Source organism: Panthera leo, chromosome C1 (genome assembly GCF_018350215.1).
Source record: "Panthera leo isolate Ple1 chromosome C1, P.leo_Ple1_pat1.1, whole genome shotgun sequence".
NCBI lineage: Eukaryota > Metazoa > Chordata > Mammalia > Carnivora > Felidae > Panthera > Panthera leo.
Genome location: NC_056686.1, coordinates 181,311,850 through 181,333,589, shown reverse-complemented (window position 1 = coordinate 181,333,589; position 21,740 = coordinate 181,311,850). Strand labels below are relative to the sequence as shown.

Sequence of the window (21,740 nt, the reverse complement as noted above, 5' to 3'; positions counted from 1 at the left end):
TCAGTATTTAATTTGCAAATATTTTCTCCCATTCAGTGGGATGCCTTTTCATTTTGTTAATGACTTACTTTTGCTGTGCAGAAGCTTTTTTATTTAATGTAGTCTCACATGTTTATTTTTTTGCTTTTGTTGCCTTTGCTTTTGGCATCAGATCCAAAAAAAATCATTGCCAACGCTGATGTCAAGGAGCTTACCACCTATGTTTTCTTCTAGGAATTTTATGGTTTCAGGTCTTACATTTAAGTCTTTAATCCATTTTGAGTTAATTCTTGTGTATGGTGTAAGATACGGATTCAGTTTCATTCTTTTGCATGTGGCTGTCCAGTTTTCCCAACAGAAAATCTTAAAGGTATAAATCATGTATAACAAAGATCCATAGCACTGTAGTCAGAAAAGGAGTTGTATGGAGAATTGTTGACTAGAGTAAGCACTGTGTTTTCTTAAAAAAAAAAAAAAAAAAAAAATCAAAACCGGACAGGATCAAAATATTTTGATACAGTAGGTCTTACTTGTGAGAACTCTACCACACCATGACACCCTAAAATCTAAGGTTGCTTTCTTTTCAGAGTGGGTGCAATTTTTGTTTTAGGAGCTTTGTAAGCTTTGAGCTTCACCTCTTTTCCTGTTTTTTAATTGTTCCAGTTTGAAACCAAAAATAAAAACATGTCAACTCTCTTCTATTTCACAGTGACATTTCATGATCGTGTGTTCCTATTGAATTTAATTACATTAATTATTTTAAAATTAAAATTACGTTTTAAAATCTCAGGTTTTTAAATATTTTATTAAACACAAACCTTAATGAGCCTAGGAATATCCTATTTTGGAGGAGATCAGTTAACAAAAATATTAAATGCAAAAAAAACCTCCTGCCTTAATTATTGTTCATTTTTATCTCTTGCAGAAAATTACGTTTAGTTGATACAGAAGAATTTCATAATCGCCAGGATGCATTAGAGCTATCAGTATTTCAGACCATTGTCATGAAACACATGGAATCTGCCAAAGAGACTCTACTTAAAATGTAAAGTTTTGAAGTTTCATGGAAGAAAACAAGTTTAAAAATGTGATTGGTGGGGAACTATATTTTAAATGCATTTAGAAAATCCCATTAAAACATTTTTAATTATTCCTGTTCAAGAATTAAATATAATGTCTTTAAGTGCCTTGGTCTGTAATGTCCATCCAGAAGATGTCCTACACAGCACAGATGATGCAGAAACTAAAATGATTATAGTGCTTTCTTCCCCCAATGTCTGGTTTCTACTTAATGCTCTGAGAGTGGGGTTGAATGTAATGGGAGGAATGATCATCAACTAATCCATTTGCTAGATATTTATGACATCTATTAATATGTATAAGGCACTGTACCTCTTTGATTTTGCTTTTGGATTGGGGATGCAGAAGAGTTTAAAGCATGATTAGGTGGAGAAAATATATTCTTTAAATGAGTTTACAATGACAGTGAGAGGTTAGACCTCTCAAATGATTAATTCAACATCTTTTTGGTTTGACCCTTCAAAATGGAATAGCCAGATATGAAAATTATTGATCTAGGTGCCAGACGATATGCTGTGAAACAATACAGGAAAACTGTTTCTCTCGTGGGTTATTAGGTTGTTACAAATAGGACATTAAAATTAGGTCAAATTGCAGATAACAGAGGCCGTGAAACTCCAGCATGGCTTCATGATTTCCAAAAGTTATTTAGAAATATATCCTGATAGTTGAAGACTGAACCTTTCCTTTATCTTTTTTTCTTCTCCAATATGTTATAATCAAATATTTGGCATTATTTGAAAGAACTCTAGACTTTTATTTAATATTAGTATTTAGTTAACGTTCAACAGAGGAGAGATGTAGAATGAAACCCTATCATTACAGAGAATAAAATGACCTCTTAAGACAGAATACAAGTACATTTTCTTGATCTATAACTTCAGAGTTATACCTCAGGAATATATTACAACTGTAAATTTTGGTAAATTGGGTGTCAAAGTACAGAGCAGAGTACAGACCTTTATTGAAAACTTTTGCTGAGAGTTGTAGACTGATGAGCTGTATCTCTTGATGCTTCCTGATTGACTCTCAGACAACACTCTGACCATACTTTAAATAGTGAGCCAGAATGTGTTTATCATGGCTAAAAGGCAGAACATCACCTCACCGCAGTGAAGAAACAATTGGTAAATGATTAATTAGGACCTCTACCCGAAACCCAGACCTTTCTTTGCATACTCATCCTTTGCTGTTATGCAGTAGTTGCTATGGTTTATCACCCTTGCCTTCTGGAAACCCATTTTTCTAGGTCCATGTGCCACTGTTTCTTTTTTTTTTTTTTTAATTTTTTAAAATGTTTTTATTTATTTTTGAAAGAGAGAGACAGAACATGAGTGGGGGAGGAGCAGAGAGAGAAGGAGACACAGAATTCGAAACAGGCTCCAGGCTCTGAGCCATCAGCACAGAGCCTGATGCGGGGCTCGAACTCACAAACTGTGAGATCATGACCTGAGCTGAAGCCAGATGCTCAACCAGCTGAGCCACCCAGGCACCCCAACTGTTTCTTTTTTTAATCTGTTTTTCCCCCAGCTGTACTTAATTTTACTATCCCTAAGAATAGAGGCCCATCAAGTGCAAACCCCTAAGTTTGCTCTTGTCTTCTTTATATTCTTGACAATGTCATGATTTCATCTGTTTCATCTGTCTGAAGATCTTATGCTTTTGGAGTTCTAGGCCCTTGTTACTAATTCTGTACTCTGTATCTCCATGCTATATCAGCATCAGAATCTCAGCATCTCCATAACAGGGCTTATTCTTTCTTCCAGATCTGAGACTCTACCTGTTCTGGACCATTCCTAGGCCAAGTTGAAAACTTTATGACTTTTTCTGTCTCTTGGTTATCATCAACATCTTCACCACCTCCAGCCTGCCCCCAGCCATAAGCAGTGTATGGCTGTGTTTTTTCTTAAGCTGAGATATAATTCACTTACCCTAAAACTTACCACTTTCATGTGTACATATTAGTGGTTTATAATATATTCACAAGTTTTTGCAATAATCACCACTAATTCCATACCCCCAAAAGAAACCCTTTATCTGTTACCAATCACTCCACATTTGCCCTGGCCATCACCAATAGACTTTCTATCTCCATTCTGAATGTTTCATGTAAGTGGAATGATATAATATGTAGCCATTTGTGTTTGGCTTCTTACACTAAGCATAATGTTTTCAAGGTTCATCCATGTTATAGCATATATCAATACTTTATTCCTCCTCATGGCTAAATAATATTTCATCATATGGATCTAACACATTTTGTTTATCCATTCATCAGTACACATACATTTGTGTTGTTGCTACTTTTTGCCTATTAGGAATGATGCTACGAATGTGTTTTCAGTTCTCTTGGGTATACACCTAGGAGTAGAATTGCTGGGCTGTATAATAACTCTATGTTTAACTTTTTGAGGAACTGCCACAGTGCTTCCTAAAGGGTCAGATTTATGTTCCTACCAACAATGTATGAGGGTTCCAATTCTCCACATCTTTATTGACACTTGTTATTGCCCATCTTTCTGATTATAGTCATCCTAATAGATGTAAAGTTCTTATTGTGGTTTTGATTTGCATTTCTCTGATGACTATGTTGAACATTTTTTCATATGCTTATTGTCTATATATATATATATATATATATATATATATATATATATATATATTATACATATCTTGTTTGGATAAATGTCTATTCAAATCATTGCTCTCTTTGTATTGAATGATCTTTTTATTGCTGAATTGTAAGAGCTCTTTATATATTCTTGTTACTGAATCTTCATTGGTTACATGATTTGCAAATTTTTGTCTCTTTATGTGGCGGATCCTTTCACTTTCCTGAGAAGTCCTTTGAGGTACGAATATTTTTCATTTTGATAAAGCCTATTAATTTTTTTATATATTGATCTTGTGTCTTGCAACCTTGCTAAACTTGCTTCTTAGCACAAATAGTTTTTTTTGTGTGGAACCTTTATATCTTTCTCTATGTAAGTTTGTGCTATCTGGAAATAGAGATAGTTCTACTTCTTCATTTCTCAGAAGCATTTGATTTTTTTCTTCTCCTTGCCAAATTGCTTTGGTTAGAATCTGCAGTACAGTGTTGAAAAGAAGTGGCAAGGGTAGACATCCTTATTCTGTTCATGATGTTAGGTAGGGGAAGGCTTTCGGTCTTGCAGCATTTAGTTAGCTATATAGTTTTCCTTTATCAGGTTGAGGAATTTCCCTTTCATTTTTCGTTTCTTGATTGTTTTTATCATGCAATAGGGCAGATTTTACCAAATGTTTTTTCTGCACCTGAGATCGTAATGGGTTTTTCTACTTTATTAATATATTCATTTTAATATATTGAACTAATCTTTCATTCCTGAAATAAGTCCCACTTAGCCGTGGAGTATAATTCTTTTTATGTGCTACTGGATTCCATTTGCGAGTACTTTGTTGAGGATTTTTCTGTGTATATTCAAAAGGAATACTGGTCTTTAGTTTTTTCTTGTGATATCTTTGTCTGGTTTTGGTATAATACTGGCCTCATAGAATGAGGAAGCATTTCTCTCTCTCTCCCCCCACTCTCTCTAGGCAGAGTTGGTAAGAATTGTTGTTAATTCTTCTTTAAATGTTCTATAGAACCTACTAGTGAAGCCATCTTTTCCTGGGGCCTGGTCTTTTTATTTTTTTAGAAAATTTTCTGGTTTTTAGCTCAGCCTCTTGTTATAGCTCTATTCATGTTTTCTATTTCTTTTTGAGTTAGTTTCGCAGTTTGTATCTTTCTAGGAATTTGCTAGATTAATTTGTTGGCATATAATTGTTCATTAAATCCATTTGTAGTTTTTAAAAATATCTATAAGGTGAATATTAATGTTCTCTTTTTCACTCCTAATTTTAACAATTTGAGTCTTTCTTTCTTTCTTTCTTTCTTTCTTTCTTTCTTTCTTTCTTTCAATTTTGGTCAGTTAGCTATAGTTTTGTCAATTTTGCTGATCTTTTAAAAAGCCAACTTTTGAGTCTGTTTTGGGTCTCTATTTTTTTAATTCTCTATTTTTTCCACTTAATCTTTATTTCTTCTTTTCTCCTTGATTTGAGTTTAGTTTCCTCTTCTTTTTCCAGTTTTGAGTGGAATTTTAGGGTATTGAGTTAAGACCTTTTTTAATTAAAACAATTTTTTTTCAACAGTTATTTATTTATTTTTGAGGGACAGAGAGAGACAGAGCATGAGCAGGGGAGGGGCAGAGAGGGAGACAGAGAATCCGAAGCAGGCTCCAGGCCCCGAGCTGTCAGCACAGAGCCCCATGAGGGGCTTAAGCTCACAAACCATGAGATCATGACCTGAGCTGAAGTCGGATGCTCAATTGACTGAGCCACCCAGGCACCCCCTAAAGTTATTTATTTATTTTTTTTGAGAAAGAGAGAAAACGTGAGTGCAGGAGGGGTGGAAGAGAGGGAGGGAGGGAGGGAGGGAGGGAGAGAGAGAGAGAGAGAGAGAGAGAGAGAGAGAGAATGAATATCGCAAGCTGGCTCCACACCATCAGTCTGGAGCCCAATGCAGGGCTTGAACCCATGAACCATGAGATCATGACCCAAGCAGAAATCAGACACTCAACTGCTGAGCCACCCAGGTGCCCCTCCAAGATCTTTTTTTATTTTTTAATGTAGGTGTTGACCACTATAAATTTCCCTCTGGTCATTGCTTTTTTTTCATTCTGTGATTTTTGGTAAAGTTTTCATTTTCATTCATCTCGAATTATTTTCATATTTCCCTTGTGATTTCCTTTTTGATTGGCTGGTTCTTTAGGACTATGTTGTTTAATTTCCATGTATCTGTAAATTTCCAGAGTGTCCTTCTGTTACTGATTTAGAATTGGTATGATTTCAATCCTTTTGTATTCTTTGAGACTTAGGACAACCAACTATTTTTTTATCTTCTCTCAGAAGCCTCTTCTGTGTGTACGCCTTTCCCTTTATTCCCATTGCAACTACTCGGGGCAGGCTCTTTTAATCTCCCAGGTAGCCTACAAACTACTGGCACATGAATCTTAACCCCTAATTCATTGCTTACCTTTCATTGACCAAATAAGTCAACATTTCTTAACCTTTTTTAAGGTCTTTTGCAACCTGGACCTAACCTATCTCTTGCATTCTCAGTTCTGAAAAGACTTTCACCTTGGGCCATGCCTGGAGAAACTGTCATGTTAAACAGGACATAACTTATAAGACTAGTCTGTAACTGTATCTTACCACTGTTAAGTATTCAATGGGTAAAGGCTCTTTGTTCTCCTTTTTAGCCAATTATTGATTTTTATTTTTATGTTTATTTATTCTTTTTGAGAGACAGAGAGAGACACACAGAATCTGAAGCAGGCTCCAGGCTCGGAGCTGTCAGCACAGAGCCCGATGCGGAGCTCAAACCCACATATCGTGAGATCGTGACCTGAGCCAAAGTCAGAAGCTTAACTGATTAAGCCACCCGGGCACCCCCAATTATTGATTTTTAAAATAGTTACGTATTTTTTTTATATGTAGGATGGGGATTCTAGGAAAATTTGAAAGTTGTTTAGTTGCCTCCCTCTTAGCATTGCCGTCTTTGCACACGTAATTATATCAAATTGAATCAGAGGTTAAGGAAATTAAACAGAACAAAAGCTTCTTGAATGCCATCACCAAAATATTGTGATTCACACTACTTATGGTACTTCTTATTACTGGAGAAGTTTCTCTTCTGTCCTTCAATATGCAGTCCAAATGACATTTCTTCTGTGAAATCTCTATGGTTACCTCTTGAAAAATTATCTCTCCCATCTGAATACCTCTGATACTTTATTCTGTTAGAATTCCTTCCTTTTATAATATGTATTTATGTGTTTGTCTTTTCCTCCATTAGCCCATAAGTACTTTGAAGACTGAGTAACAATTTTGTACCAAATGTTTTATACATAATAGGGAGCCTTTGGGACAATGGCTGAAAAATTTTTAGATTTTCTTTTTTTTTTTTTTTAAACTTTTATTTTTTTAAATTTATTTTTGAGACAGAGAGAGACAGAGTATGAATGGGGGAGGGTAAGAGAGAGAGGGAGACAGAACCCAAAGCAGACTCCAGGCTCTGAGCTGTCAGCACAGAGCCCGACGCGGGGCTCGAACTCACGGACCTTGAGATCATGACCTGAGCTGAAGTCGGACGCTTAACCGACTGAGCCACCCAGGCGCCCCAAGATTTTCTTTAAAAAAAAAAAAAAAAAAAAGACAAACGCTTTATCCAGTGATATAGCCCCAAACTTATTCCATCTCTTGTCTGAACTACTGGAAGTTTCTCAGTCTCCTTTCTTAATCTAGCTTTGCCCTTCACTACTTGGTATTTGCCTCTTGTCCTCTTTATTTATTGCTTAAACAATGACAACTTACCGGAGAATTATCTACCATGGCTTTATTTTGGAGCATGAGGCCTTCGCAACTTCTTGTGTTTAGTTCTCAGGTTGTGCAAAAGTCCTTACAGACTTTCTCCCACTTATTTCTTCCTATTCTAGGAAGAAATCTTTATATTATCTCCATTACAGACAATGAAATGATTTACATATATTAGCCCCACTTATCCACCTATTTTTTTCTTATTATCCTACTTCTACTTCAGGTCGTTTTCTCACAATCTTCCTCATTTCATTTCCATCCTTCAGTGAAATGCCATCTTCATTATAAAACCCTTCTCTGTTACTTACATGGAAAATTATATTTTAATCCTTTGACTTCAAGACTGTCTTTCTGCTATGACACATTGCCTTCATTATTATAAGAGAAAGGATGATGTCATATCTTTTTATATCTCTTGTGACACTGTTCCTAATGCACAATAGATGCTAAACACCTATTTGTTAAAGGAATGAATACATATATTTAATATTTAGATCTCTCTTGGAGCATTCAGGCAACTCCTAAAAATATGTGCACTCTACTTTTAAAAAATCCATTATCTCTTATGAAAGAAATATTAACATTCCTTAATTTTGTAGTGTTAGTGGTTTTATAAATTGGAAACTTGAATTTTTGTTTATAAATTTACTGTTAGCCTTTTGTTACAAAGATACATACACATTTGAAACTGTTTTAAATCAGTCATTCTTTCAGGATTTCACGTTGAGGGGAATAAGAACATATACACTTGATTTTATTGGTTTGTCTTGTTTTCAAGTCATTGTGAAAAAGCATAGGATAAAATTCAACCTATTTGGTTGAACCAAATAACTCTCTTGGTCTAATCAGATATTTACATTTACGTTTAACAAATTCGTTCCCTGAGGAACATTTTAGAGACTGGTAAGGAGTATTTTGTAATATCCAATAGTTTTTATTTCAGTAGTATAGGAATCATGGTTTCAGGAGTTAGACTTCCAGTTTTTTCTTACAGCATCACATTGTTGAGTCATTTTCTATCGGCTATGATGAACATTTCTTTTCCTAGCAAAAGTGAAATATGCTACTGCTTACATTTCAGAGGGTGGATAATGTCAGTGAGCAATACAGCTCTCTGTGAAGACCTTTGGATGTCCAGAAGTTACTGTTAATGCTTAATGTAAAAGGAGTAATTCGCTGAAAGTATTAACTTCTAAAAGTCTTTTGTGCTTTCAAGGTGGTTTCCAGAAGTGCAGAATATTTATTACCAGGGTAATAAAAAAAAGCAATTGCCAACTGGTGACAGCAATGCCAAATTGGAATCTTTTTTCAACTGCGCTGCTACACTTATGACTTTACAGCTGCAGGAACTCACTTTGGTCTCCATGCAGGATTTCACAGACCTAATTGCACGACCACCAGTAAGTATGGTGTAGTTACACCAGTATTCATCTCCTAATTTCTTTTCAAAAGGGAAAAGATAAAAAAAAAATCTACCAGTAGCAGATGAGGAAGTAAATCTTTAGACCACTTACCTGTTGTAAAAAAGTTAGCATCAACCTGAATATTCAGGATATATGATTCTCATCACATTGCTGCGGATTAGTGAAGAGAAGTGAAAATTCTCATTATTGGGAAATTTGGGTCATGATGGCTGGAGATTTCTGCAAGGAACTCTTTTCTTTCTGGAAGAAGGTCCTGTTAGAATGTGAGCTGGGCCTAAGAATTGAAATGTTCTCTTGGACTCTTTCTTATGTGATTCTAGAGCCCCACTGCTATGCATATCCTCCTTTTTCTGGAAACTTGACACTATAATTGATCTGTAGGCCCAGTGAATACTAGATACCAACAAGTCTAGCTGGAAATTGCTCTTGACCTTTTTAGTAGAGCTCCTCATTGGCTTAATTGTCTAGGGCATAAGAGGAAGGGTGAGTTCCCATGTGTTCTAATTGGGACCAGTGCACTCTTGAGTCTCTCTCAATTCATGTCAATATTCACATACACTTATGAATATTTTTTGCAGGATTCTGTTAGAGCTTTTGAACATCCAGGTTTCATCATGAGGCTGATTCTTGAAAATGACACCATTAAGTTTGAACCTGAGTTCAGTGACTATATAGACATCCTTCTAAATGTGTATGATATCATGATTAAGGCTGTCAGTTTTGTGCCAAGAGTTGAGACCAAATTGTATTCCAAATGGGTAAGTAACAAGGATATTATGATTGTTTGAATTTGCATGATGATATTCACTTCAACCTCTAAAAGCTGTGGACACATATCCTCTGCTTTGCATAATATAAATGGCCTAGTAACATTGACTTATCAGAAAATTTTAATTAAAAAAAATACAATTTTCCCATTAGCTGCTCTTACAGTATTCCTAGTTTCTTCCTAGTCTTCCACTAGACTGAGAATTTTCTTAAGGGAAAGTTTTAAGTTGTGACCAGGTTTAAAGCAGTCAGTGAGTATTGGCTGTAGCACACAGGCCATGCCATAGACCTCCATTACACTTTGCTAGCTCTGTAAAACTGTCCCCCAGTCGATGAGACTCTCCTCATATATCTTTTCCCAAAAGTAGTAATGTCTCTGTACTTCCAAATCATAGATTCTACTTCCCTTCTCTCTTTGGCCATTTATTTAGCAAAGCTATGCTGAACTATGACATTTCAAAAGTAGTTACTGCAATCTAGTATATGAAATGAGCGTGTCTAATTCCTTAATTGGAAAGGTTTTCAAGCTTTGTAACTCCAACCAGTAGCTTTCTTGTTTTAGTTTTAAAATAGTTTACAAATATTTCATGTATACAGGAGTCCAAGAGACTATTGTGTAGTTTTAAGTGGTAGTAAAGTTAACCCCTATCTACTTACAATCTAACTAGAGAAATGGAATATTAGTGATACATTTTAGCTCTCCCTGCTCCCCACTGCCCTTCCCTGTTCACATTCTTCTCTTTCTACCTTATTATGGGCTTACAAATGTAAGAACTTCATGCAGGGAAATCCTTGAGGCCTTAATTTAAATTGGTTCCTTTAGAATTTGCATATTTTACTCTGGAGGCCTCTGCAGACCAAGGACCTTTGTTTGTTTTTTTTTTAATGTTTATTTTTGAGAGAGAGACAGTGTGCGAGCAGCAGAGGGACAAAGAGAGGGAGACACCGAATCCAAAGCAGGCTCCAGGCTCTGAGCTGTTAGCACAGAGCCCCATGCAAGGCTTGAACTCACGAGCTGTGAGATCAAGACCTGAGCCGAAGTCGGTCACCCAACTGACTGAGCCAACCCAGGCGCCCCTTACCAAGGATGATTTTTAACAAAATTCTTGCTGAGAATTTCATGGAAAACACTGGCCGTGTGAATGCTTACCCAAATCTGAGAACAGGCTGGTGGTCATAAATTCTTACGATGGCCATCCTTTTCTTCTCCACTGAAAAACAAGGTCTAACCAGGATATTTTCCTTAATTTTGCCCCCTCATTGAAAGGTCCCATCACCTTTCAGCATTCTGAAATTTTGTGTCACATTTCAGTGTTCTTGGCTTCCCACTGGTGTATCAGTTATGACTTCCCTTCTCGCTCAGGCTTGAGGCTTTGTTTCCTGACAGCTGTTTTCTCACTCCATTCTCCTCCCCTGCACATAAGCCCACTTTGCTGGAGACTCATGAAAGCAAAGCTTAGGCCACCAGCGATCAGCAATCTCCAGGGCAGTTGCTCACAATTGCCTCTCAATTCACGTGTTCTCTGCCGTTTGGCCCCTAGACTTGCCCTATTATTGCTTCCTTAGCTTCCTTAGCTATGTATTATAAAAGCTAAATTTGGCAATTTTTCCAATATACTTCTATGTTTTGAACTAGACAGTTATTTTCAGGTTATTTATTCCTCATTTTGCCAAAAATAGAAGTCTCTCGAGAAACGTAGTTTACTTTGTCTTTTGTTTAATTTCAGTCTACTGCCTCCTTCTCTGGTCATACACTGCTTTTTTTCAAGAATGACTTTTGAGGGAGCTTATGAAACAAATATAACAAGTTAATAAGAATAACAGTAAAACCTTGATTTACGAGCATAATTCATTCCAGAAACATGCTTGTAATCCAAAGCACTTGTATATCAAAGTGAATTTCAAGAACCATTGACTCATTTGTGATCATGTGACATTCAGGATCATGTACTACTTGTATTGCAAGACATCGCTCATTTACCAAGTTAACATTTATTAGAAATGTTCACTCATCTTGCAGAACGCTCACAGAACAAGTCACTCGCAATCCAAGGTTTTACTGTACTAGATGTGCTCAAAGTGGAGTAAAGGATTACCATTATTTGAGTGAATACAGTTGCTATGATTTAATGGTTATAAAATATGGCTCCAGGGGCACCTAGGTGGTATAGTCGGTTAAGCAGCCCACTCTTGGTTTGGGCTCAGGTCATGATCTCATGGTTCATGAGTTGGATCCCTGAGTTGGGCTTTGTACTGACAGTGCAGAGCCTGCTTGGGATTCTCTCTCTGTCTCTCTCAAAATAAGTAAACAAACTTTAAAATAAAATAAAGCTCTAAGTTTCCTGGTTTCTAAAGTGAAGAGGAAAATTGGACACGTTTTCACTAGGATTAAACAGTTAATTTAGACTGCTCAGGTATTTTTCCTGGTATCAGATTTTGAGAGGGAGGTCTTAAATGGGACATTGTACATGAGGTAGTGTTCTGAAACCCTATGTGTCACCATCACCTGGTGACATTTTAAAAATACAAATCCATCATCACCACCTCTTGCCCTAGAGATGTGAATTCAACATGATAGTTGGTTCTTAGAAATAGTTTGCCAGAATCATCTAGGGATATTTTTCTAGTGATCAGTTAGGTTTGGAAACAAGCAATATAGGTGGTACTTCAAGTAAGATCGTTGAACTTGGTTTCAATGACCTTTGACAACAACTGCAGAAGTGGCACTCATGGAAGAACTTTCATAAGAAATGTTCTTATCACAATCTTTGATAGAAACTGAAGTGAAAATAAAATACACTTTTTTGGGGGCACCTGGGTGGCTCAGTCAGTTAAGCGTCTGACTCTTGGTTTTGGCTTGGGTCATGATCTCATGGTTTGTGAGATCAAGCCCTGCATCAGGCTCCTCGCTGACAGCACGGAGCCTCCTTGGGATTCTGTCTCTCCCTCTCTCTCTGCTCCCCCCCCCCACTAAAATAAATAGTTTGAAAATTTTTTAAATACAATTTTTTCACTAAAGTTCTCAAGAAGCATCTAGTTCTAAACAATAGAATTTCCTAAAATCCCACTAGGGGGCATAGTGGGCAAATGCACTCCAGATACCCGAATAAATTACCCAGGTTTCTAAGGAATCCTTTGATGTTATCAAGCGAATGCTGTAGAATATCCCCTAAAGATCATAGTTTTTGTTGGTTACAGTTAAAAATCTCTTCTTCTGAATGAGAGGTAGAGCATGTATATTTTTAAATGTAACTTGATTCAAGGTAATAAACCATGCAGGCACATTTACTTGCCCTCCTATTTGAAAAGAGGAGACGAGGCTTTGAGATTTGCTTATTAAAAATTGTTATCTGATCCATTATTCCTATGTTAATAGCAGAATGCACATCTTGCAGCTAGGGATTAGTCTGCTCTAGTTGCTGTTCACAGAATCAAAGATCAAAGGTCAATGAATGAGTAAACAATTTTTCTTTGTTCTAGACAGATTACCCCTCAAGGTGAAAAAGTACTGTCATCAAAGAATATGATGATATGACATTGAGCTGGCTTATTTTTTTAAAAATAAAGTACAATGCAAGCACTACCTTCAGAAAGCTAGCATTTACAACTGCACAAATAAAATGTGGACTTGGGTGTTTTTGTATGCTCATATTCTGCGTATATTTTCAAGTGACAGTTCTTTCATCCATTTGGAAAAACAAAACACAACCTGGTAGCCTTGAAGGAAAACAAAAAACTAAATGAAACTTAGATATTTAATATCTTCTGTGATTAGACTGAATATCTTTCTACAGAGATTAGAAAATCAAAAAGACCTTGTGAGGAAAAAATAAAAGACAGGGGCGCCTGGGTGGCTCAGTCGGTTAAGCGTCCCACTTCAGCTCAGGTCACGATCTCGTGTCCATGAGTTCGAGCCCCGCGTCGGGCTCTGGGCTGATGGCTCAGAGCCTGGAGCCTGCTTCCGATTCTGTGTCTCCCTCTCTCTCTGACCCTCCCCCGTTCATGCTCTGTCTCTCTCTGTCTCAAAAATAAATAAACATTAAAAATAAATAAATAAATAAATAAATAAATAAATAAATAAAAGACAATATGGTATGATTGGCATTTTTGCAAAGATAAATACTATGGCTACCTAAATTTATTTTTCAAAACGAACATTATTTTTCCCTTTGTTTAGGAAAGTAAGTCTAAACCAACAACCTTGAAGCCGATAATTCTGAATGAAATTATTGAGGCCCACAAAGAAAAGGTGAGGGAGGTGATAATGAGAGAGAGCGTGGCACCTCTGGAACATCTCAGATGCTATGACAAGTACAACTTTCTGATCACCAGAAAAGCCGAGCAAGATGTTGATGTTTTCCTTGAAGAAAATCATAATTATGAGAAAATAATACAAGAAATTCGCAAGTACCAAAAACTAATAGAGGAAATACAGTACACATCTAGAAAGGTGAATGATCCATTCTTGCACAGCTGTTCTTTGTAACTAACGATCTTTTCCCAATTTCATTAGGATGTGTTTGTAGACCATGCAGTGAAAGAATCAGACCGTTACTCTCAACAGGGAAAATACTGTCTTTCCGTGTGCCAAACATGGCCGAGCCCTGCACAGGGTTCTTGTGCTTATAGGGCTGGAAGTCTAGTATTTCAAGCCTGACTTTTAAGTACTTACATGATGTGAGCCCTCAAAAATTCCAAGAACTTATTTTTTTTTTTTTTTTTGCTGTAATGTTTATAAATCCTTTGGAAAATATGGTAATTATACCAAAATGTGATTGCTTCTGTTTAGTAAGAGACTGGTAATTTAAAATTTTCCTTTGTCCTTTTTTATAGTTTCCACATTTTCCACCCTAAACACGCATTCCTGTTTTGTATAGAGCAAATACAGCATTTAAATCCCTTACTATCTATAGCATTTAAATGCCTTACTATCTATTTTGCAATAACTCGATTCTCCAAAGTTCTTATATCCATTTGTTGTCCTGAAATAGAATTGGCTTCCAAGATAGCAAACTCTTGAAGGAGATTTACCCAGAAGATAGTTGTAAAATACAAATGAGCGTTTAGAAAATCCTGCCTGCATCATATTAAAAAAAAAAAAAAAAAAAAAAAAAAACCAAACCACAAAAACTCAATCTTGTTAGATCATGCACACACAAAACCAATATTGTGAGAGAGGCAAAAGTATGGGACTTTTTTATTTCTTTTTATGTTTATTAAGCTTTTAATATTTATCATTGTAGACTATCCGTTTAGGAATGTTTGAAATTCGCTGTGAGGAATTAATCAGAGCTTTGGTGAAGCGAGCAGACATGATTTGTGGAAGACTTATAGCTAAAATGTTCAGAAATCATCAGGAAGTAAATACAAGGTATTTATGTGATATTGATTAGTTTTTTCAGGGGGATGTTAGATAGAACCAATTGTAATTCAAATAAAATTAGGGATTAGAACAGTGTCATCAGTGACCCTCCAAAAAGATAATGCCAAACTTATTTCTACTTGGTTTTGTTATTTTGTGACTATTGTTATTTTTCACCACAAATGCGCCTTCCCAATTGTCTCAGTTAAGGGGGTATTAAAATGTACGTTTTGTTTGTACATGTAAGATGGGTGTTATCTGACTTCACTAAGGTGAACAATAAGTTTGTATAATCAGTATACAAACTGGATTTTCAAAGTGGATTTACCCAGGAGTTGTCATGGCTCCTGATGGATCCTCAAATTTGGAACTTCATCTTACTGTAATTACTCTCTAAAGCTATGATAACTTGTTGTCTTAACTAAAACTTAATTGTTGACTAACTTGAAGATTTTTAGGAAAACTGGCTCATGTTAAATAAACTCACAGAATGTAAAGATGTAAAGCAGAATACCTGTTGATTTAAGGCAAGAAGTAGAACTAGTCTTTCAACAACTGGTTTTAGTGTTGCTCTTGGAACCTCTTTTCTGGTATCAGTTACGTGGAAAATCCCCCCCCCCCCCCCCACCCATCCCCACCAAATACTCAGAAGTTTTGTAACAGTTACAGGATTAGAGGAAAAATTAGATCCTTGAAAAGAATATTCAGGTTGTGTAAAGCCTGAAGGAAGCTTGTATTAGGCACAACAGTAGGTACTTATACTCTAAATATGAACAAATCTGCTGAAGGAAGTTACAATATTGTAGAGGAAATAGACATACAACAAACTGATAAATTACAATAGGACTCGGTAAATATTGTAGTGAGTTACAGAAGTAGAACAGAGAAGGAAATGATGAAATTCTTTCACCGTGGAGGTTGGGGAAGAGAGGAAAATCAAGGGAAAGCTAGTTACAAAGAGGAAGAGAATACGTGAATTCATTCTGAAGGATGAGTAGTAGGAGTCTGCCAGGTGAACAATGTAAGTAAAAGAATTCCAGGTAGAAAAAGGTAACATGTAGAAGGGTGTGAGGTATGAAAATGGCATGGTATATTTTAACAACTAGGACTGATTTGTGTTCCTTTCACAGACACTCTGAGGAAAGAGGACTTGTGTAGAGATTCTCCAGGAACTAGAATCCTGTATTCAGCTGTAAAAGCACCTTTTCTTCTAAAAGTTGTGGAAGAATACTGAAAATGTCTTTTACTTGTAGCTTTTCATGCTGAGCGAAATATTTATTTTAACTTCATAGCTATTTTCCCTGCCTTCAAACTGCCCTCTGAGCTCGTACCAGTTCTATGTTTTCCCTTTTTCTCCTAATACTACCTCTCACCACACTCACCGGATTTACAGAGGACGTACCCGGAATATTAGCGGAGCCATTAGATACGAATGCCTCAACTTCTTGCCTCTACATGTCTCCACTCACCTCTGTATGAACCCCTCATTCTTGTCTCTGCATTTTTCAGAGGGTGAGAGTCTATCACACCACTCAAAGTTCTTCTCTTTGCCTATGGGCTCAACGTCATTGCCCTCCATCCTTCTGGAGCTGGTTCAGCCAGTCATCCGTCTCCTCTGTATCTCACTTAAATCTCTCCTTTGCTGTGGCTTCTGCCTTTCAAACTTAAAATCGTGTTCAAAACCCTCTTTCGTCTTCCACCTCCTCCCCTCGACTTCAACCCAACCTCATCACCATGTTATTTCTCTCTGTTTCATCTCACAGCCAATCTTCTTGAAGAAATTTCTACACATTTTACCTGGACTTTTTTAGCTTCCATTACTTTTTTTTTTTTTAACCTCACAGTAAGTTCATTATATTGGCCACAACCAAAATGAGTAGGAGATATTTGCGTATCACCAGAGGTTTCTGAACATATAGACCCATTTTAACCATTCCCTGCAAGTAGAGTGAATCACTCTCTTATTTAGTACCACCTTTTTGGTGTTATCTCAACTGAATCTCTGGTAAGGCTCCTAAAATTCTAGATTAGAAGTGATTGTTTATGGTCCTGTCTTTTATATAGTATTATGAACTGCTTGAGAATCATTATTATATCTTCTCTACTTCTCTATCTCTGTCACTTAATATTATAGTTGGGTATGCAATAGATGATCATTAAATGTGTATTGAATGAGTATGGACACAAATTTGCTTTTAATTTTTTAGATATCATACAGATAAGAGCATCTTTATTTTTCATGTAATGGCACATTTAAAAAAAATTTTAGTTAACATACAGTGCAATATTGGTTTTTGGAGTGGAATTCAGTGATTCGTTGCTTACAAACAGCACTCAGTGCTCATCGCGACAAGTGCCCTCCTTAATACCCATCACCCATCTAGCCCACCCCCCCAACCACCTTCTTCCATCAACCCTCAGTTTGTTCTCTATCATTAAGAGTCTGTTAGGGCTTGTTTCCTTTTTTTTCCCCTTCTTTTTCTCATTTCTATATGTTCATCTGTTTTCTTTCTTAAATTCCGCATATGAGTGACATCATATGGTATTTGTCTTTCTCTAACTGACTTATTTCACTTAGCATAATACACTCTAGCTCTATCCACATTGTTGCAAATGGGAAGATTTCTTTTTTTTTCTTTTTTTTTTTTTTGATGACTGAGTAGTATTTGCAATGGCACATTTAAATAGTATATAGGGATGTATTTAGGAATAAAATTGAATTACTTAAGATTAATTTTGTTTGGTGTTTCAGATTATGTGATGAATTTGAGAAGATAGCTGAAAAAGCTCTTAGCACTCCTCCAAATACAGCAGAACTAATGGAAATGAAGGTATTATTTATAAACTTTTTATAGCCGTATGTGTATAAGTTAATTGTTTTTTCCCCAGCTGTTATTGTCAACATGATAATATAATAACAAGTCACTCCAAAAGTTAAGAGGCTTAAAATCATGCATTGTTTTGTTTTGTTATTCTTAGCTCATGAGTCTGAAGTTTGGTGATTCAGGCTGGGTACTCACAAGCCAGTTCTGGTAACGAGTGGGTCACTCACTCAACTGGGTCAGCTAGTTCTCAGTTGGGTTGACTGGTGTAACTCTCTTTGGCAATTTGACTCTGCTCCACTTGTTCCTTACACTCAGGCAGGCTCACTGGGCGTGTTCTCAAGGCATCGTGGAGACACAAAAGCAAGTCCAGGTGTCCGTGCTTTTCAAGTTGCTCTGGGTACCACATTAGCTAACATCTCATTGGCCAAAGCAGGTCACATGGCCACAGTCAGCCTGAGAAGACACCACAGGGCAGAGTTTTCACCACTGGGGGAAGTGAAATATTGGAGCTCTTCGTGTGATTGAAATGCCATTGCACTTTCCGTTGAAATTCAAATTTTGATTGAAATCCTCCTCAGTGGAAGAGAGTTTACATCTTGAGAATATTACATCTTAACATATGTTTGTACATTTATTTAGAACTGTAAACCTATCCTTCAATAAAGTATTGTAGTTTTCGTCATACAGGTGTAGCCCATTTCTTATTAAATCTGCCCGTAGCTGTATTTTCGTTTTTGTCATTAAGGAAAGCGTTGTAGGGCTGGTGTCCGCTGCAAATTTGCACTTTTACATTTGTTTCGGTGGTGGGGATTTGACTAACAGTTGTCTCCCCAGCTAGTCCAGAAAGTCTCTGAGGGCAGAGCCCCAGTCTGTTGACCCCGTCAGGTGCAGAATTTCCAGCACCTGGCACGATGTCAGGCACCGTAGTAGGTGCCCTAAAATGCTATTCTGAAAGAAGGGAGGATATTATCTGCTTCATCTCTCCCAGAAAACCATAGCATTCTCTGGTTTTCTTTCTTTCTTTCTTTCTTTCTTTTTTTTTTTTTTAATATTTATTTGTTTTTGAGAGAGAGAGAGAGAGGGAGGGAGGGAAGGAGAGGGACAGAAAAGTGGAGGGGTAGAGAGAGGGGGAAGACACAGAATCTGAAGCAGACTCCTGGCTCTGAGCTGTCAACACAGAGCCCGATGTGGGACTGGAACTCACAAACTGAGAGATCATGATCTGAGCCAAAGTCGGACACTTAGCCCACTGAGCCACCTGGGCGCCCCTCTGGTTTTCTTTTCTTTTCTTTTCTTTTCTTTTCTTTTCTTTTCTTTTCTTTTCTTTTCTTTTTTTTTTTTTTTTATAATTTTTATTCTTTGAGAGAGAGAGACAGACAGAGCACAAGCAGGAGAGGGGCAGAGAGAAAGGGAGATACAGAATCCCAAGCAGGCTCCAGGCTCTGAGCTGTCAGCACAGAGCCCGACGCGGGGCTCAAACTCACGGACCATGAGATCATGACCTGAGCCGAAGTCAGTCACTCAACCGACTGAGTCACCCAGGTGCCCCATGGTTTTCTTTTTTATGTGTTGCCCAGTATTTGCTATTTTTTTCCCCACTGCTGTTGTGAGGAGGTGCTTGGAACCAATGAGAAGTAAACTGTGCTGCTGTCTCCTGTCTTGAACCAAAAGTCTACACTGCTAAGAAGTCTGTACATATTTATGCGAAGCATCTCCACAGCCTCTTTTTTGACTTGAGCTGTTCATTAAAATGCCATTTGTAATTTTTATTTTCCTGCAGGCTTATATTCAGAAAGTACAGACGACTGATATGGTTGAATTGGAACAGAGACTGGTGGATTCTAAAAACTGCCTTGCCTTCCTCATCGAGTGCACCAACTTCTCTCCAGCAGACATCAGGCTAAATAATAATGTTTTCCAATGGTATGGAAGAATGGACGAAATTTTTGATGAGCACAGGAAAATCATTAAAGAAAAAACAGAACAATATCAAGAAGGTCTTAAGGTTGGCATCATAGATATTTTAAATTATTTTCATTTTCTGGAAATGTTTAAGTTTTAACCTCTTACATAGCATTGTCAACTCTGTTTCACGGGGTCACATATGTAAGCTTTCTCATATCATCAATTTTAGTAGAAGAGGGTATACATACTGCATCGATATGGTATCCTTTCTTGATTTTCAAGGCAAAAACTTCTAATATATTGCTCACAAATGACCATTAATAAAAATAGTGTTTATCTTATACAGCTTATAGCACTCTTTTGAGTTATTTTTACTGTGTAACATCAAAGCTCTTTTGGTGAAGAGCTTCATAGTCACTCAAACTCACCTAATAATTATGCCCAGAGTCTTTGCTCTGACATTCAGTAACTCTTACCATTTTGTGTGTCTTTCATAGAGGATGATTTGGGATGTCCCCTCGTCTACTTGTCCAGCCTCATTTTCTACCTCCTCCACTCCTTGTTCTTGACTTCTCAGCAACCCTGAGCAACTTTTAGGTCCCTGCCTTCCTACACCTCTCCTCTCTTGCACATTCTCTCCATTGGCTCGTGAGCACACGGCTGGCCCACACACGTTCTTGTCTATCTGTGTACCTGATTGACTTTCTCAGAATTCCCCTCAATCAGACCTCAATTCTGCCTCTCTGCTTCCATTACACTTTTAACACATCTCCACTGGACCAAGTACCTGATTGTTTATGTTCTTATCGTCAGGTGCATCTCCCCAGTAGACGGTCAGCTCTTTGACAGCAGGGCTGTTTGATTTGTTCCTTTCCTCCACTTATACCCATGGGCCGGTGCAGCGCCTGACACACTACAACAGTGTGAGCACTCCATAGCTATTGTATCAATAAATGGTTTAGTATTTTCAGTTTCATTTCACAGATGAAGAAACGGAGGTTCCCAAAGTGAAGAGACTTGTGCCTGGTCAGCCAGGAGAGATGTCCTTTGGTAGAAAGTCTAGCCTCTTCCTATCACATTACAGAAAATACAATTAATTCACGGGATCGTTGTTTAGAGAATAATTAATAGGCTTAAACAAAAACCTTTATTTTAACCTGTAGTCTAGGGGCACCTGGGTGGCTCAGTTAGTTGAGCACTCGACTCTTGATTTTGGCTCAGGTCATGATCTTGTTGTTCCTGAGATTGAGCCCTGCGTGCGGGCTCTGTGCTGAGTGTGGAGGCTGCCTGGGATTCTGTCTCTCTCTGCTCTTCTTCCACTTGAGCACGCACACGCTTTCTCTCAAAAACAAAACAAAAAAACAAAACTTAAAAACAACAAAAACAACCTGGAGTCTATATTTCTCTTGTACATTTAGGTCATTTCAGAATTTTCTAAACCTGTAGAAAACATCATGATTGTATTAGACAAAGAAGTTACACTATAATAGATTTTTAGAAAATTGCTAGGTGGCCCAGAATTATCTACACTTTGTTGTAAAGTTTACCATTCTAATTTTTTTTTTAATGTTCATTTATTTTTGAGACAGAGGGAGACAGAGCGCGAGTGGGCGAGGGGCAGAGAGAGAGGGAGACACAGAATCGAAAAAGGCTCCAGGCTCTGAACCATCAGCCCAGAGCCCGATGCGGGGCTCGAACTCACGAACCGTGAGATCATGACCTGAGCTGAAGTCGGATGCTCAACTGACTGAGCCACCCAGGCGCCCCAAAGTTTACTATTCTGGAAACTACACATAATATTGATGAATTTCATCCTCTCATTTTCCTTCCCCAACTGAGCCAGCGCAGTAAAATTGCCATGAACTAAAGAAGACAGAAATAAGCCTAGATAATCCATAAAATGTAAAATCTATTTTTGAATAACCCAGATTTGACTTTGAATATTTTATTAAGAGGCATTTTTTTTAAGAGCCATTTAATTTGGAGTGCCTTACCAGTGACAAT

The 21,740-nt window shown here is 37.2% G+C and overlaps 1 protein-coding gene across 2 annotated transcripts in view; it reads left to right on the top strand.

Moving 5' to 3' along the window:
- The window catches only part of DNAH7 (dynein axonemal heavy chain 7), a 261,805-nt gene that overhangs the window by 42,575 nt on the left and 197,490 nt on the right, over positions 1 to 21,740 (top strand). For both annotated transcript variants that reach the window (XM_042949526.1, XM_042949525.1), the window contains 7 exons: positions 905 to 1,024; positions 8,669 to 8,852; positions 9,455 to 9,634; positions 13,822 to 14,094; positions 14,888 to 15,015; positions 17,759 to 17,837; positions 19,612 to 19,836. In XM_042949526.1, coding sequence (XP_042805460.1) covers positions 905 to 1,024; positions 8,669 to 8,852; positions 9,455 to 9,634; positions 13,822 to 14,094; positions 14,888 to 15,015; positions 17,759 to 17,837; positions 19,612 to 19,836 — 1,189 coding nt within the window. The remainder of the gene's footprint in view (positions 1 to 904; positions 1,025 to 8,668; positions 8,853 to 9,454; positions 9,635 to 13,821; positions 14,095 to 14,887; positions 15,016 to 17,758; positions 17,838 to 19,611; positions 19,837 to 21,740) is intronic.